The sequence below is a fragment of the Podarcis gaigeae genome (genome assembly GCF_964106915.1).
Source record: "Podarcis gaigeae genome assembly, chromosome: 5".
Lineage (NCBI taxonomy): Eukaryota > Metazoa > Chordata > Lepidosauria > Squamata > Lacertidae > Podarcis > Podarcis gaigeae.
In genome coordinates this window covers 31,547,711-31,563,869 of record NC_139681.1, presented here as the reverse complement: position 1 = coordinate 31,563,869, position 16,159 = coordinate 31,547,711, and the positions used below count along the sequence as shown (strand labels likewise).

General features: G+C 40.1%; 1 protein-coding gene across 1 annotated transcript in view; it reads left to right on the top strand.

Moving 5' to 3' along the window:
* CDH23 (cadherin related 23) overlaps positions 1–16,159 on the top strand; it is a 394,671-nt gene that overhangs the window by 142,586 nt on the left and 235,926 nt on the right. The window contains exons 7-9 of the mRNA XM_083740685.1: positions 3,814–4,008; positions 5,071–5,199; positions 15,414–15,492. Of these exons, the coding sequence (XP_083596811.1) occupies positions 3,814–4,008; positions 5,071–5,199; positions 15,414–15,492 (403 nt within the window). The remainder of the gene's footprint in view (positions 1–3,813; positions 4,009–5,070; positions 5,200–15,413; positions 15,493–16,159) is intronic.

Below are 16,159 nucleotides of genomic sequence, written 5' to 3'. Positions count from 1 at the left end.
TCCTGTTTCCCTTAGTTACATTTTGTGCCGCTGATAGGAGATGGACTGAGAGAGCGGCTCAGGAGTTGTTTTAGGTTAGTGTGGCAGCAGCTGCTGACATCTCCATGCCAGTGTCTGTCTCAGAATAACTGCTTAAAGAAAGAATCCATCTCACATGAGCTCTAACCAGAACATATGAAGATAGTCACAGAGGAGGATGAAAAACATGTTTTGGGGAAAATGTACCCCTTTTGTGTGAGGGAGGTTCAGAATAAATGCTTTGGGGTTCCCTGAGTATCCTGCAGTTCTCCTTAGTTTGAATGTGGCTCTGTTCTATTTCCAAAATGATCTGCATGAAGTTACCTGAGTTCCATATTGGAAGGGAAGATTAGGAGGCTCCTGACTAAGAGTGGGCTTTATAATATACTTTAAACATTGCAGATCATCACTTAGAAAATAAATACTGTGAGGATTATAAGGTGCTTAATTATCCCTCTGGTTATCTACAACATTTAAAGTATATTTGGACGTTTAATTTTTCAGCGAGGCGTTGTGTACATTTGCATGTTTCTACTGTTGACTCAAGTCATTCTGGCAAGACCACATTGAATTTTCCACTGTTAAGTGCAAACATTGTCAGTCTAAAGACATTTGCAGTGGTAAATACTGTGCAAAAAATGTAAATGCCAGTACAGATTTTGTCTCAGTTTCATGGTGTCTGACATAGGTGTTGATCTGCAGCAGGGTATGTAAAGTGGCACTAAGAAGTGAATGCCTGTGAAAGAGTTAAGTATGTTTTCATTGTAGGGGAAAGCAATTTCCTTGTTACTCAGAAAGCAAATATTACAGATGTAGGCACTTGTTATTGACATGTTTTCCATTGACATCAGTATCTTTTGTCAAGTTAACAGTTGTAACTAATCAGGCAGGTTGTGGTCCAGAGTTTTTACGTGAGCAGTCTTTTTCATTGACTGTGGTCAGGGCAGCTTCAGTGATGAATATGCCTAAGGATTTGATCCTGACAGTAACGTCAATGAGGAAGTGTTTGTGGGTGCTGTGGCTCATTATATCCCCCCAAAAGCACACACACACACCCTGCAAGAAGCTATAAAACTGCAACTCTGAGTACTCTCACATAGGTATGTCTAGCTCAGCTCTGGTGATGCTGGGGATTGACCCTGGGACCCTATACATGCAAACCTATGCCAAAAAATGAGTGAAGTTGCGCAAAAGTCATGTTTTGGTCTGCCATCTTGATTCAGAATGGTGGCTAGTGTGCAAAGCATTGACAAAGACCGCCACCCCCACCTCAGGAACCTTCGTGCCAAGTTTGATGGCAATATCTCTAGAGCCGTCCAAACCGACAAGTCACTTTCCAAAATACACAGTAGAATGTTTTATATTGTTTTATGTAACCTCTTAGAGGTTTGTTGGTTTGTTTGTTTTAAGTAGCATATCATTTTTAATAAACACTGTACAAATGCAAAAGACTCTCTCCTGTACAGCTTAAATAAAAAAAGTTTATGATTCAAGCCTTGTTCTTATATATTTTCCCTCTAAGGCCAAATCCAAAAGGGAAATCTGGCCAAATAGGAGATGATCAATTGACCTTACAGTTTAAAAGTGAGAAAAATCTTTGTCGTAAGATGCTCTCTCATCTACTGGTATGACAAAATAAGGACCAAACCCGTATGACATTTGTGACCCCAGTGCTTAGTCTGAACTGCCTGGGGGGTTAGAGAACAAATTCTCTTCAAAGCCTGACATTAAGGCCTTTTGTATGAAGCACAATGACCTGAAATCCAACTCTTCACTTTTGCAGCCAGCCAGGCTGATAATCACTGGTGACCAGAGCAGATTTGCATGTCAAAAAGAAGACTATGTGTATTAACCAAGAGCAGCTTTATCCTTCTGAATATTATTTCTATTCTTATGGTGAACAATGCACTCAAGACCTCATCTGAGTCTGCTACTATTTGTAATGCCTTCCTTCCTCCATGTTAATAGTTAATTTGTAATGGTTTGAGTCTTAACACTCAGATAGGGTAAAGCATGACAAAAGTAATTAAGCTCTTCTCAGAGAATGAGTAGAGTTCATACATTTTGTTAGAAACAAACTAGCTTTAAAATGATGTTAGAGTATGTTTGGATTGGTACAGATATTAAGCTGGCAGAAAGTTCTAGATTTGCAAGGGAACCGATGCTGGCAAGAATGAGACAGAAAACAAACTTTATGAACCACCCATACAGCACTATTTCATTTTGACTAGCTTGTTTTAAAGGCTTACACCCTGCTTTATCTTATAAATACATCAAAGCTTATAATAGCAGATAATGGTAAAACATCAATGCATCAGAATAGATATTGGGTGTTGTTGTTTTTTTTAAAAAAACCTAACAGACCAGTAACATAGCAAAAAGGTAACATACCGGGGGGGGGGGGATTAAGAGCAGCTGCTCAACAAACAGAATAATAAAACAACACCCAATAAATGCATATTTAAGCCGAGTTCAGTTAAGACCCAAAGGTTTTGGTTATAGCCTGGTGCCTGAAGGTAGTTCTGCAGCTTCGTGGGCCTCCATGGGTCTTCTGGGTTTTTCACAAAGCTGGTGCTACCAGCAAGAGGACCTTGCAGCCCTTCAGTGGAGGTGTATTAAGCAGTACCTCGGATGCTGAGCTTGTTTCATCAACTCATGTGCCAAAGCACTGCTCACTCACCTCTCTGCTGGCATCCATTTCCCCATCCCTCTCCAGCACACAGGCATGAACAACAGCTACAAGGATCAAAGTGCAACAGGAGCACCATGATTGACGGCTGCACGGCTGCCCTGCTTGCCATTTCAAGAAAAACATCAAAGCCCCAACTCAGGCAATGATGGAAGGGAGCCATTCTGGCTGATGTTGACATAGTTTTGCCTATTTAAGAGGTCCCAGAATGCTCTGTGTTTATTTTACATATTTGTTTTATATTGAATATCCCATTCTCCAAAGACATCAGAGCAATGCACTTATGCAGTTTATGGGGGGGCAAGCCTACTTAACTTCAGCAGCAGAACAGAATCATGGACCTTTGGACATTTACCAGATATAATAAGGTTGTGCTCCTTACAGATTCTTAGCTTTTCTTTTCTAATGTTTAGGGTTTTCTTGAACCGAAGATTCTTGCCAAAACATCCTTCAATTGCATTATCTTTCCTTAAGCACTGAAGAAGGGTTTTGTTTTTTACACTAGGATTTACACTGTGCATAGCAAAGTTTCACAGATTATACAGTTTGTGGTTTTGTTTTTTATGTTTGTGAAGAGAAGTTCAGTGGTGTAGTGGAGCAGGACTGAAGCACAGCAAACGCAGTGATACCATCTCCAGAGTAACTATTTGCCAATCTTCTGCATGCCAAATAAATGACATTTTCTCAGAGAGAAACCCACCAAATAAGCTAAGCAGAAGAAGAGGCCAGTTACATTAGAGTACATGGGTAAGGGTTAAAATTCCATTAGCATGTTATAGTCTGAGAAAGGGTATATAGTTTTGGGAGGTGGCTACGGAGATTGCCAGGAAGAGTAACTGGCACTCCGGAATTTCCTTCAATGGGGTAGTGAAAAATTCCACAGTTAATCGTTCTCAGAACAGGCAGTTATATTACATACAGACACTGCAGAAATAAAATGTTTGCCTGGAATCTTTGGGTAATGTTTCTCATGCAGGAATGCAATCCTTATTTTTCTTTTCTCCTTTTAATGAAAAATGTGGTTCTAGAGAGGCACTTCTGCTTATTTAGCATGTGTATTTTTTTTATAAAAAAATGTTATTTTTTTAAACTGTTGTTCTTTCTAGAACACACCAGTGGGAACTCCGATTTTCATAGTGAATGCCACAGATCCAGACCAGGGAGCAGGCGGAAGTGTGCTGTATTCTTTCCAGCCTCCGTCCAACTTCTTTGCCATTGACAGTGGGCGTGGCATTGTGTCAGTCATCCGGGCCCTGGATTACGAAGTTACGCAGGCCTACCAACTTCAGGTCAACGCTACAGTGAGTAGGAGGCTTCCTGCTTCTTTTGTTCTAGACAAATCTTAAGCATCTGCAGCAAGGAGACTAGATCTTCCATTCACACTGCCATTATCTGATGGGCTGGATGAATTGAAGCTGAATCCTGAAAAGACAGAGGTGTTATGTGTCCCAAGTTCTCAGGTTTGAGAGGCGGGGCTGCAGGTTGCACTCCCCCTGGAAGGAGCAAGTTCGCAGCTGGGGTGCTCCTGGATTTTACCCTGTCACTGGAGATGTAGGCCACTGCAGTGGCTTTGAGTGATTTTCCCCAGCTCCAGCCCTTTTGAACAGAAGTGGCTTGGCCACTGCACTCCATGCTCTAGTAACTCCCAGACTAAATTATTGCAGTGTGCTCCACATACGGCTGCCGTCGAAGATGACTTGCAAACTGCAGTTGGCCCAAAATTGCAGCAGTCGGATTACTATCTGGAGTTCTGCTTAGATTTCGCTTAAACCCCGATCCGAAAACTGTAGCACTGATTGGCAGTTTCTTTCTGGGCCCAATTCAAGGTGCTCATGTTCATGTATAAAGCCCTGAATGACTCAGGTCCCAAATACCTGAAATACAACTTCCTTGCCTACAGACCCCCTCTGGTGTTAAGTTTGGCAAAAGGGGCCTCTTGGTTGTTCTACCACCATCAGAAGCTCAGGGGCAGGAGAGGGTCTTCTCTGTGGCAGCCCCGAAATTGTGGAACTCCCTCCCCACTGAAATGTGTCTGGCGTCTTTGTTATATCACCTCCAGGAAATGCTGAATATGCATGTCTGTGGCCTGTCTTTTGACACCATATAGACCCACTTTGTTTTTGAGATTGTAAATTGTTTTAAATGAATTTTAACATTGTGTTTTAATTGTTGTAACCTGCCCTGGGGCCATAGGGTGAAGGATGGGTAAATCATAATTGTAATAAATATGGCAGCTTTTAGGTTCATTTCTACAGCTAGAACTTTGCTGTAGGAGACAGCAATGAAAAGATGTTAAAGGGAAATGGTTTTAATTGTTTTCTATTTAATTCTCTTTCAATATTTTTCCTCTTTTCATTTTTAAGGACCAAGATAAAACCAAACCACTTTCTACTTTGGCCAATCTAGCGATCACCATCACAGATGTGCAAGATATGGACCCAATCTTCATCAACCTGCCATACAGTACAAACATCTATGAGAACTCTCCTCCGGTAAGAGCTTTAGATCGGCATCTTGTTAGGGATTAAGAGAGCTATTGAGAACGTCTCCCACATAATCCCAATTGAATCTTCTTTTGTCTGCAGTTTTTTTGTATTAAGAAGTGGAAGTGGGAACTGGAACAGAGAGAAGAGGAAGCAGATATCAGAACAAGGCAAACTAGGTGCAATACTTTCAAAGATGGGAGGGGACATCTTTTGTTATTTTTTTTACATCTGATTTGAACATAGATTTGTAGAGTACTGGAATACAGTACAGGACTACAAAATTGTTAAAGGGGGAATACAGGAGAGAGAGTGATTTCTCCATTCCGGATGGGACTCTGTTAGGGAGAAACCAGTGTGAGACAAGTGGCTCAGTTGTTGATATGTGCAAAGTAATTATTTTTGTTAGTATTCACTTCTGAATAATGCAGAAACATTTGTTCACTATCCAAACATGTACCAACTCAGAACTGTGAAAGCTAGAAGAAGGTACCACAGCTGCTGATGTTGTAAATATAAGTGATTCTGGACCTCTTACAGAAAATTATTACTTTCCTTCCTTAATAAAGGGTGTGTTAAATATTTGACCAATAAAGCACTTGATCTTAACTTAAAAGGCTGATAAGTAGCTGGAGAAGAGCGAAGTCACTGATTAATACAGATGGTTGTAGGGACTGCACACACATCGTTCCAGATTTTATATTAAAGCTTTCCTTCACATGAGACAATATAAGCAGTAGAGGAGGTGGAAAAAAATCCTGCCTAGTACATTAATAACAAGAAGGAAAGAAGAATGATATGGTATTACAGAAATGGAAATCCCCACTAGCATCTGAGATTATGTACTGGATCACCTTCACTGCATGACCTTGTGCCTGTAGAAGGAATATCTCTCAAATTAAATGACAATATAGCAGTGTCTGGAACTAAATGGTCCTTTTCTATTGACACTTTCGGTAACATACATAACAATTAATGTCAAGTAGCAGACTTTTTTACACAGGACATTGTAGTGGGGCAGGGGGAGCCCTGGAGAGGATTTGTGTCTAACGTGAAATACAAATATTTCTTAAGAATACAGTCTTCGAGTTTATATATATGAGACCTTAATTTGTCTTTCCCCCTACCTAATTTGACTCAAATAGCAGTCTAAAGCAGGTAAAGCCAACTCCCATCAACTGCAGCCAGAGTCAGGGGTCAGGGGAGTTATAGTCCAACGACCTCAAGTGGGGGTCACTTTGCTAGCCCTAGTCTAAAGGAATTAATGTGAGAATAAGAATTCTGACCCAGTGCATTTCTTCTTAGGGTATACTGAGTTTATACTGTCTGATTTCCACATCATGTTCTCTGTTGTCATTTGGAGTCTGTTAAACAGGTAAATGTTCAGAGAAGGTCCTCTATATGACTGATGGATTGAGGATGTACAATGACATGTATTTTTCCTCTAGGGAACTGTTTGGGAAGTCAATAGAGAGAGCACAGAGGAACATAAAATTGCTTGTGCATGCTGACATTTGCCTCTCTTGTTCTCAGCCTGACAAAAAAAAAAAACAACCCAACTCACGTCAAAACAACAGCATTGAATTATTATTTTTATCTGTCTTCCCTCTCAATATTCTTTGAATGCTTTCATATCTCCAAGGGATTTGCTTGTATCTCTGGCCAATACTTTCTGCAACCTAATTGGCTCAGTGCTTCTTAGAATAGTGGACAGATGTAAAACATATCCAGAAACACTAATGAATAATTTTCACTCAAATTATGAGGCTTTATTGGTTCCCTTCATCTAGAAATAATCAGTGGGAGGGTGCTTTCTTTCTTTTTTAAGCAGCAATGAAATAGCTTGCAGATAATTTTTATCTGGACCGCTTTTGACATTGTAGTCTCAATACATACTACATGAGCATAAGTATTTAAAGCTTACGAGTGCAATAGAAATGTCTAAAATCACTGGTGTGCCATTTCTATCCTGACCTACTACATTACGTGTGTTGTATAGAGAACTTGCCATGGTGAAGTGCATGCAGTACACGTATATACCAACATTGAATTTGGATGATGCACCTTGTCATAAATGGATTTTCCTAGTATGCTTGGGCAGAGCCGCACTCCTGACTCCAGCATCACCACAGTTTACCTGAGTGGTAGTGAATCAGGGAAGGGTCATAGGTTGATGGGAGAGCATCTGTTTTGCCTTCAGAAGGTCCCATGTCCAATCTCTGGCATCTTCAGGTGGGGCTGGGAGGGATACCTGCCTGGAAACCTGGGGAGGTGCTGCCAGTCTGTGTAGACACTACTGAGCTACAATGGTCTGATAGAAGACAGCTTGTTAAGTACAGTAGCACCTCGATTTATGTTACCCTCGGGTAACATAAACTTCAGCTTGTGAAAGCGGCAAACCCGGCGACTGCCTCCAGTTGCTAAAACCTCAGGATCCGGCCGGACTTCCAGAACAGATCCTGTTCACAACCGGAGGTACCACTGTACCAATCTGATGCTCCACCTGGTGTATTCACATAGCCCTAATTCACCATGGCTACTGCTGCTGGTGGTGTAAGCAGGGTGGCTCCATGGCTCTTCCCTGACACATTGGTTGCTACTGGATTTCCGATGCTAAAATCTGAAGGTCTGCATGCCTTTTTCTGTTTTCATATGGTTATCTGCTCCTGTTGCACATGCAGGCCTCTCATACATGAAAGGTGCTCCTTCTTATGCTGATTTAATAAGCTGTACAAAGGTCAGGAAAGGACTCCAGCAATTGTTCTTGGTCTGTCTACTTACATTTCTTTCTCTGTTTATCAGTGGTGCGCAGCGTGCCTGATTTTTTTCTATCTATGTATCAAGCAGGAGCGCCTAATCTAAAACTTTATACATTACCTAATAAAATCCTCCTTTTTGGGATTATTGCATCAAATTTTAATTTCCTCACTCGAGTAACAGCATGTCACCCAGCCTGTCACTGAAGAGCCGACAGAAGGAAAAGAACTGGATAAACTGCAGCAAATTACTGCAAGCAGATTCCTATCAGCCCTTTGACTGGAATTAAGGAGTGCGAAATAGGATTTCTTGCCTCTGGAATCTGCTGTGGCGGCTTTCTTCAGCACCCTTCTCTTCCCCTCCCCACCCCCAGCTCCTCCTCCTGCGATATGGGGTTCCAGTTTGCCTTTTAAGTCCTTAATCCTATAATAGAAGAAAGGAAGGAAGGAATGCTATAGTTTCATTTTTATAGAACAAGTATATTGTGGTGTAACACAAAAACACTTTTCATGTGCCCTTGGTGACCCCTTTCCCCCCTAAACATGATATAACAGACAGGAAAGTGGGGAGAGTCATTGCAAGCTATTTATCTGCATGTGCCTTCTTTCTTAAAATATTCTGAGGGCTATACAACTCCGATTCTGCTTGTGTAAACCCAATGCATGCATGTGCACGTACACTGTGTCCAAGCAAATAAACTGATTGATTGATTGACTGATTAACAGAATTTATATACTGCTCGGTTGTAAGAAAGCCCCTTGAGAAGTTTATAAAAGTATAAAATAAAACATTAAAGTTACTAATTTTTTAAAAAGTTAAAAACAGCTATTTAAAAATATTAAAAGGAAAGTTAAAAGCAATGGTAGCTAAAAACTAATAAAGTGCATGTAGCTTCTGCATGTCTGGGTAGACTTGCCTAAACAAAATGTTTTAAGCAGGTGCCAGAAAGTGTACAGCGAAGGTGCCTGCACAATGCCAATAGGCAGGAGTGTAGGTGCTGCTACACGAAAAGATCGATTCATTACGAGTGTAGAATGAGTTATTATGTGGCACCTGTAACAGTTCCCATTCTGCAGATTGAGGCAGCTGAGTGATCCTATTTAGGGTAAGGTGACCCTGCAAGAAAACTGGTCGCAAGCTGTTAAGGTGGTTTAGAGTAGTAACACCTTCATAGTAACACCTTAAACCAGCATTGTCCTGTAGGTTATCCTTAGTGACAGTGGCACAACTCTGCATTGTAGCATAGGAGTGTTGACAATCGATGGACAGCATCAATTCCATTACGAAGGCACTGGTTTCCTTTTACAATTCGGTGGTTCCTGTTTCAATGAAAAACCAACCAGTTAAGCAATTGTTCCCTTGCAAAATTTTGAGTCCACAACAGAAAACGCCCTCAGTTTGCTGTCCCAGGACTTTAATCTGCAAGGGGGAAAGCTGGGGGCCTGGTTCATATATACACCCTTATAGATTTTGTGATCACAGTGGGTGTTTTAATTCTGGCCTAGCAGCTGCCCCTATAACAAGTAGATAACATCTTCCTCCAGGTCCTCATTTAAGAAAGAACATCGTGTTAAAGAAACAGGGTTGATTTGTGCTGTCACTGCCCCAGAGGCTCAGTGTGCCTCGGTTAATTCCTCCTTATAATATTTTAGTCTACCTGTGAGTGTTTTATTAGAAGCTCAACATTTTATTAAAGGGGATCTATAATAGATCTATAATAGATCATCTCCCTTTCACTGGAAAAAGAAGATGGTGAAGAATATATATATATATATTCTGTTTAAAAGCAGATGTGTATTATTTTAGCAGAAGAGTTTAGTAGGTTCGACAATGTCTCCCTTTCATTTGTGCCTTGTGAGGGAAGGGTTTTCCTGTGTTCCTGTTCAAAACTATTGTTATCTGCAGCCTTTCTGCATAGCCACTTGCTCTGCTGAGTAGCAGGTAAGCAGCAGATGATGATATACAGAATATTCTCAGAAAAATAATTGTAATGACCGGGGTTCCCTTTTGTTTTCAAAAGCAAACCTGAATACAGATAAGACCCAGAGAAACCAAGGGTTGCTTCATATTAAGATGAAGTCCTGATGGACATTGTGTGAGTTGCCTACCAATCTACTTTTCACACTACCAGGTGTCCAGGTGTAAATGAGAACTGGTGCACTTTCCCAGTTCTTATTTTTCCCTCTTTGGGAGCACAAATAAGACCCCAGTCCTGCATTCCCTTATTTAGAAGGAAGCCCCTTTGAACTCAATGGGATTTACTTCTGAGGAGTCATGCACAGGATCACACTGTTCCTTGATATATGAATATATGTACCCTTTGTCGATGACCTTGGATTCAACACAATGGTCCTTCAGAGAGGAAAGCCCTTTCTCCTTTACAATGCGAACCAAGAGTACTAAGCTATTTCTGCCTGTGATCATAACACATGGAGGCCACAAAAGGTTTGGCTTGTTAGGGTAAAGCTGCCCCATAAATATTTACAAACCATTTGCTATTCCTGCGCCATCACTAAACCCACCCTGCTCAGCAGCTGCCTTCCTTTTGAAATGTGCCGCACGGTTTTTGACACTTACCATTCTAAGCTATGCTCTCTCTTTTGACAAGTGATGAGTGAACTGTCAGATAGGCCATGGTTTCACCCAGCGCTTTTGGAATGTAGGAGCACTTTAGTTTACAAATGAGATGCCAGAACTTCATGTCTCTCCCGTGGGAATTACAAATTAAAGGGTAGCACGTTGGGGATGGGATCACTAAATCTTGTGTTATGCAGAATTATTTCTTTTCCTGCGCATTAGTTTGTTCTCTGCCATTTTCAAATCTTTATGTAGACTCGGATTCTTTCCAGTTGGTTGAAAATTTGGGGTCATTGCAAGATGTCCTTAAGCCCAAATCGCTCCCCGTTGAAATCAGTCGTAGATCATATAGAACTGGGAATGCGTAGAAGCATTAAACTATTGAAAGCAAGAAGGTTCTTCAGGTGTATTCAAAGATGAATGAGGGTCTAAATCATCCTCATGGCTTGAATATCTCCAAACAAGATATTTGAAAATATCATAAAGATAACCACAATTTAAGAGAATTAACTCATTTTGGGGAAAAGCCCTTATATTCAAAGACTAGAGACCATTTGCTGTAGAAATATAATATTTGCTTTTCATGGTAAATGGAATCCTTTTGTTAGTAAGGAACTTACTGCCCCCACCAACAAAATTTGGATTTTCAATATTTTGAGATATAAAGCTGCTCATATGATAACGGATAGGTAATACAAATAGATAATTGTTTGTATAATTTGATTACTATATAATCTATTCATAATATAACATCTGATCTTGATTGTGTGAATCTTCTAATAGTTTTCTTAATAAAAAAATTTTTAAAGAAGATATGGACCATTTAATCAAAATTTAAGAATATCTAAGCAATATACATAAGATGGTGTGAAATATTTATCAAAAGTAGACAAATCAAAGCTTAAAAGCAAGTATACATAATCAAATAATGATAAATACAGGAGAAATCAAACGTTTGCTTCTATAAATTATTGGTTTCTTAAAAAAAAGGATACAGTGCACACATTGAAATCCATTCATGTGCAGACACATACCGTTCCCATCAAATGTAGAGAGCTGTGTCTTAACTGGCAGATTGCTTGGCTTCTAGGAAGAGAGTAATTGACAGCAGGACTCTGCAGCCAGCCCCCCACCCCCACCCCTGCTTCCCTGCTACTCAGGTGTTGCCTGCCAGTCTGCTGTGCAGCAGAGGGGAGACCATGAAGAGGAGAGGTCACCCAAGGAGAGGTCAACTCAGCAGCAGGAAAAACAAGACTGTAGAAGGGGAGGCGTTTGGAAACACTGTGCTGGGGTGCTGGAAGAGGCTAACTGAAGTCCTATGTGCTAGAAGTTCCCTACTCTTGCTATAAGGAAATTCAACTGCCTGAATCTATCCTAAGTCATGAGTACCATGTTCGCTTTTCATTTAGCAGAGTGTACCCCTGATCAGGTCAGAGGTCTTGTGCTTTCTCAAGTCTTTCATCTTACATGACATGTAGCAGCTGCTACTATTCAGGGTGCATTTATAAGAATTTGTCATTAAACCAGTACATTAAAATGAAATAATCTTACGGTGAGTATCTCGCATCAAAAGTAAGCATGAGAATTGAGTAATTTTGATCTGTTGGAACATTTGCTGTTTGCTTACGAAGAGGCAAATGATTCCACAGAGAACTAATTGCTTTTGCAAAACAGCTAAGCCTTGGACTGGGGGATTCCAATGCCTTTGCATGTCAGTATATAAACTTAGTTCATGACAGTGTTCTGAAGGCTATTGTGGCTAAACTGAGTAGTTAGCTATAGAGGGGCTATCCAGAACTGAGTGCTGTATATGACGGCACTAAACATTTTGCTTAAAAAATAGCTTTTAAAAACTGAGGAAGATGGTGGAAATGGTTTGTGTATGCAAATATGAGGAGCTGCCTTATACAGAAATAGTTGATGACTGGTCCAACTGCTAAAGTAGACTGTACTTGGCAATGGATGTTCAGGATCCTAGGAAAATGGTTTCTCAGACTTGCTACCTGAGGTGCTGTAGCTGGAGATGGCAGGAACTGAATGCAGGAATTCATGCATTTAAAGGAATGTACTCTGCTGTTGAGGTACGTTAAATTTTGACTAAACTAGCTTGCCAGACTAAGGAGTGATGGTAAATGTAAGTGACCTGTAGCCTCTTTAGCTGTATTTACTGGCTTGGAAAACATAATCATTGTTGATGATTTAGACACTCTCCCTTCCGTTAGTAGCATGGCTGTAGCACAGTATTTTATTCAAAGGTCAGTTACCAAGGATTTATAGTTAATGTCTTCAGATTAATGTGAACACATTCGTAAAGTGTCTTCTGAAATGCCTGGAATACAGTCTATGGCTTCAAAGAACTTTCAGCACAACATTTTGAAAAATAGTTTTCTGTATCTATAGTATTGAAGGAGCCCAATATGAAACTGTAGGTTTTAATAGCACTTACAAAATGGATTTGTTTTGTTGCTGCTAGTGAGTAACCGTCACCTCTCTGTGTTAGATTTATTCATGGCAATGCATGGTTAAGGACTGTCAAAAGTGTTCATATAGATTTTTAAAAATTACCTTTTTAACACATTTATTTTTTCATATGCAAGTGTGCTTATATACATGTATAAAATACAATGTATGTGTTGTGTGTGTTAGAGATGCTACTAATATGCTGACCAAAATATGGTTATTCTTCAGATCTTGCATATCTGCCTCAAAAAAACATACCAAAATGTATATAGAATTTCATTTTAAGGATAAAATACCTTTAGAAATGCATATTTTGTGAGAAAATGTGTTTGAAAATGCCTCCATTTGAATGCAGGTTTTCTGCCTATAACTGAGATAACTGAGCTATATCTTTCTCATTTGTCAGGAAAATTGTTAGACTTCAGGTGTATTTATATTTGTCTATTAGAAGTAGCTATTTCTGTCGATTGCACCAATTTACACAATGCCAAGATTAAAAAAACAAATAACTGGCTGTCTAAAAGTACTTATGAAGAAAAATGGGGCTAATAAGGTATTTGGATAAGAGATAGAAGTGAAGCAACTCTGTCTGACCTTCGGCCTTCATCTGATGAATTACAATGTTAGTTTGCTGCTGCCAAGGCAGATGTGTGTTCTTGCTGTCTCATTAGACTGCAAATGCCACAGTTGGCATTTTTTTTTCCTGAGGGCAAAATGGACACCTCTTTTCCCTGGGTCTCAATAAACAAAGGAAAGCAGAACAGCCTAAAGCCATAAAATATGTTCACACTACATTAATTATTATTATGTGTGTAAATATGGGCATTTGTTGAGTAACCATGACCTTAGGAGAAAATTCATAGCTTTTATGCTGAAAGATGTAGAGGCTAAGGGGAAAAGAAGGCTCTAGTTCAATAACTCTGATCTGTAGATGGAGGGTGTTCTTGCCTACACATGCCACCATGTAAGTGCGGCCTTCCCTGTTCCCTTACCCATTGTGGATAGTTTCCCTATTACACATCCAGAGCTGCCTTTCGATGCAGGTGGTTGCTTGAAGCTCCATAACCATTACGGAGCCCTGTATGAAGTTTCATTCTGATCCTAGCCACATGAATGAAGACTATCTTGAGTAGTATGCAACACACCATAGCTGAAGGCTTAAAACTAGGGGTTCTGGGTTGGAATCATAATTCTCCTTCTCTATGCACCCTTTGACTGACCTTTTCACCCAGACTTTACCAACCTGGTACCAATCTGGGGCTGAAGAGAGTTGTAGTCCAAAACATATGGAAGGCACCAGGTTGTTCAAGGCAGCTCTAACCAATATCCTACTCCTTAGGAAGAAACGGAGACTGGCTGTTCAAAGTGAGGAATTTCAGATGTACTTGCAGTTGACTTTTGTTGTCCATTTTATTGAAGGAGTGTAACTTTTCAATGGAGACAGGAGGTGGCAGCGGGGGGGGGGGGGGAAGGACCAGGAAGTCTTGGTTACTTACTTGACAGAGCTGCTTCATTCAAAGAATAATGGAGAAACTAATTTTAGTTTGGGGAAGGGGGTATAGGAGTATCTCTCCAAGTTGTACGTCGTTGGCAATAGTATAAAATGATTACCGTGCAAAATTTGATGTGTGGAACTACAAGCTTAGACAGTTATTATGGAGCAACTCATCATAGTAAAATAAACAACTCACTGTTCTTTTCAGAAGCAGCAAAAAATGAGGTAGAGTCTATAAGTTGCTTGTGCATTTTAGATCTGTACCTGCCTCTCATAGCCTCTGTTTGGGATTTCTTTGTTTCAGCTCCCAGGAGTAAGTGACCCAAATCAGAAGCAAAGCTCTGTCACTAATAGCCACATTCACCTTGGTGACCTAACTTCAGCTCCAGCTCCTTGGACTCATGATAAGTGACAAAGGAAATGGTGTTGGAGCATCCACGTACACTTTTCAAAACAAAAGACACCATTCAATTCCTCTCATGCCTGCCCCACAAGAACATGGATGCCCCATGGGTCATGTTCGGTTAGTGTCATTTTGAGGGTTGCAGGTCAAGACTGAGGTTTAGTACAAAAGGTGTGTAGGAGTGGAAGACTTGGATACCATTAGCTGCGGGAGTTTGCTCTGGAAATCCAGCAAGATGCTTTTTGTAGTCCTTGAGCACCTCCCAAATAGCTCATGATTAAATTAAGTAAGATAAGCAATTTCAGCATCTACTGCTGACTTGCCCATGCTCTCTTTAGACAAGCTGGGCTTGCCATTGGATCCGTTCACAAGGACTATTTAGCATGTTTGAAGTTAGGAATTATGAAACAAATTGCAAGGGTATGCAGTGGGGAACTGCCCAGCGAGAATGATAAATGACACGGAAACAAATTCCACAGTGCCTGCAAAACTGGAATCCTCTTTTTTTCCTCTTTCCTTTGTGGTCCACAGGGTACAACTGTGCGTATGATAACAGCAATCGACCAGGACAAGGGACGTCCCAGAGGTATTGGCTACACAATTGTGTCAGGTGAGTCCATAAGGAGTTCTTGTAGAACAAGCATGATTGCAAAGTTAGAGGAATTGGCCAGGTGACAATCTTCCTGGCACTCAATCCAAGCTATAAAGTGTTAGACTTTCACAGTAGAACATTAAAGACAGTTCCTCTTTTCATAACATCTGTTGATAAACCATATCATTTTTGCATGCAACCTCTTCTACAATCCCATTTTAAAATGTTCTGTGAGTCTATTTTTTAAAAAAAGTTTATATATTTGTAGAACACACACAAGTCAATAAAAACAACATCTAAACAGATATTGACATAAAATCAAACAGCAAAAGAACCCTAAGACTCACAGTATCTTGAAAAGTTCTGAATTTTAAAATAAAAGATTATATTTACAAAAATTAATATAAGGAGACCAATTACTGATGAAACAATCCCATTTTTTGCCTGCTTTCCACCATATTCTTTACTCTTACGGTGTGAATGAATTAACATATGATATCAGTAATTGTGTCTGTATTATGTTTTGACAAACATAATGTTAGGCTAGAAATCAATCAGTGAAGATGTGGAATATTTTAATTTTTATCTGTGCTTGAACTGAGCTTCAGGAATCGGGATGTTGTTTTCAGATGTGTGTCTGTTATGCCTGGCTTCAGCTGTTAAGCTGTTGTTTTGCCATTAATGA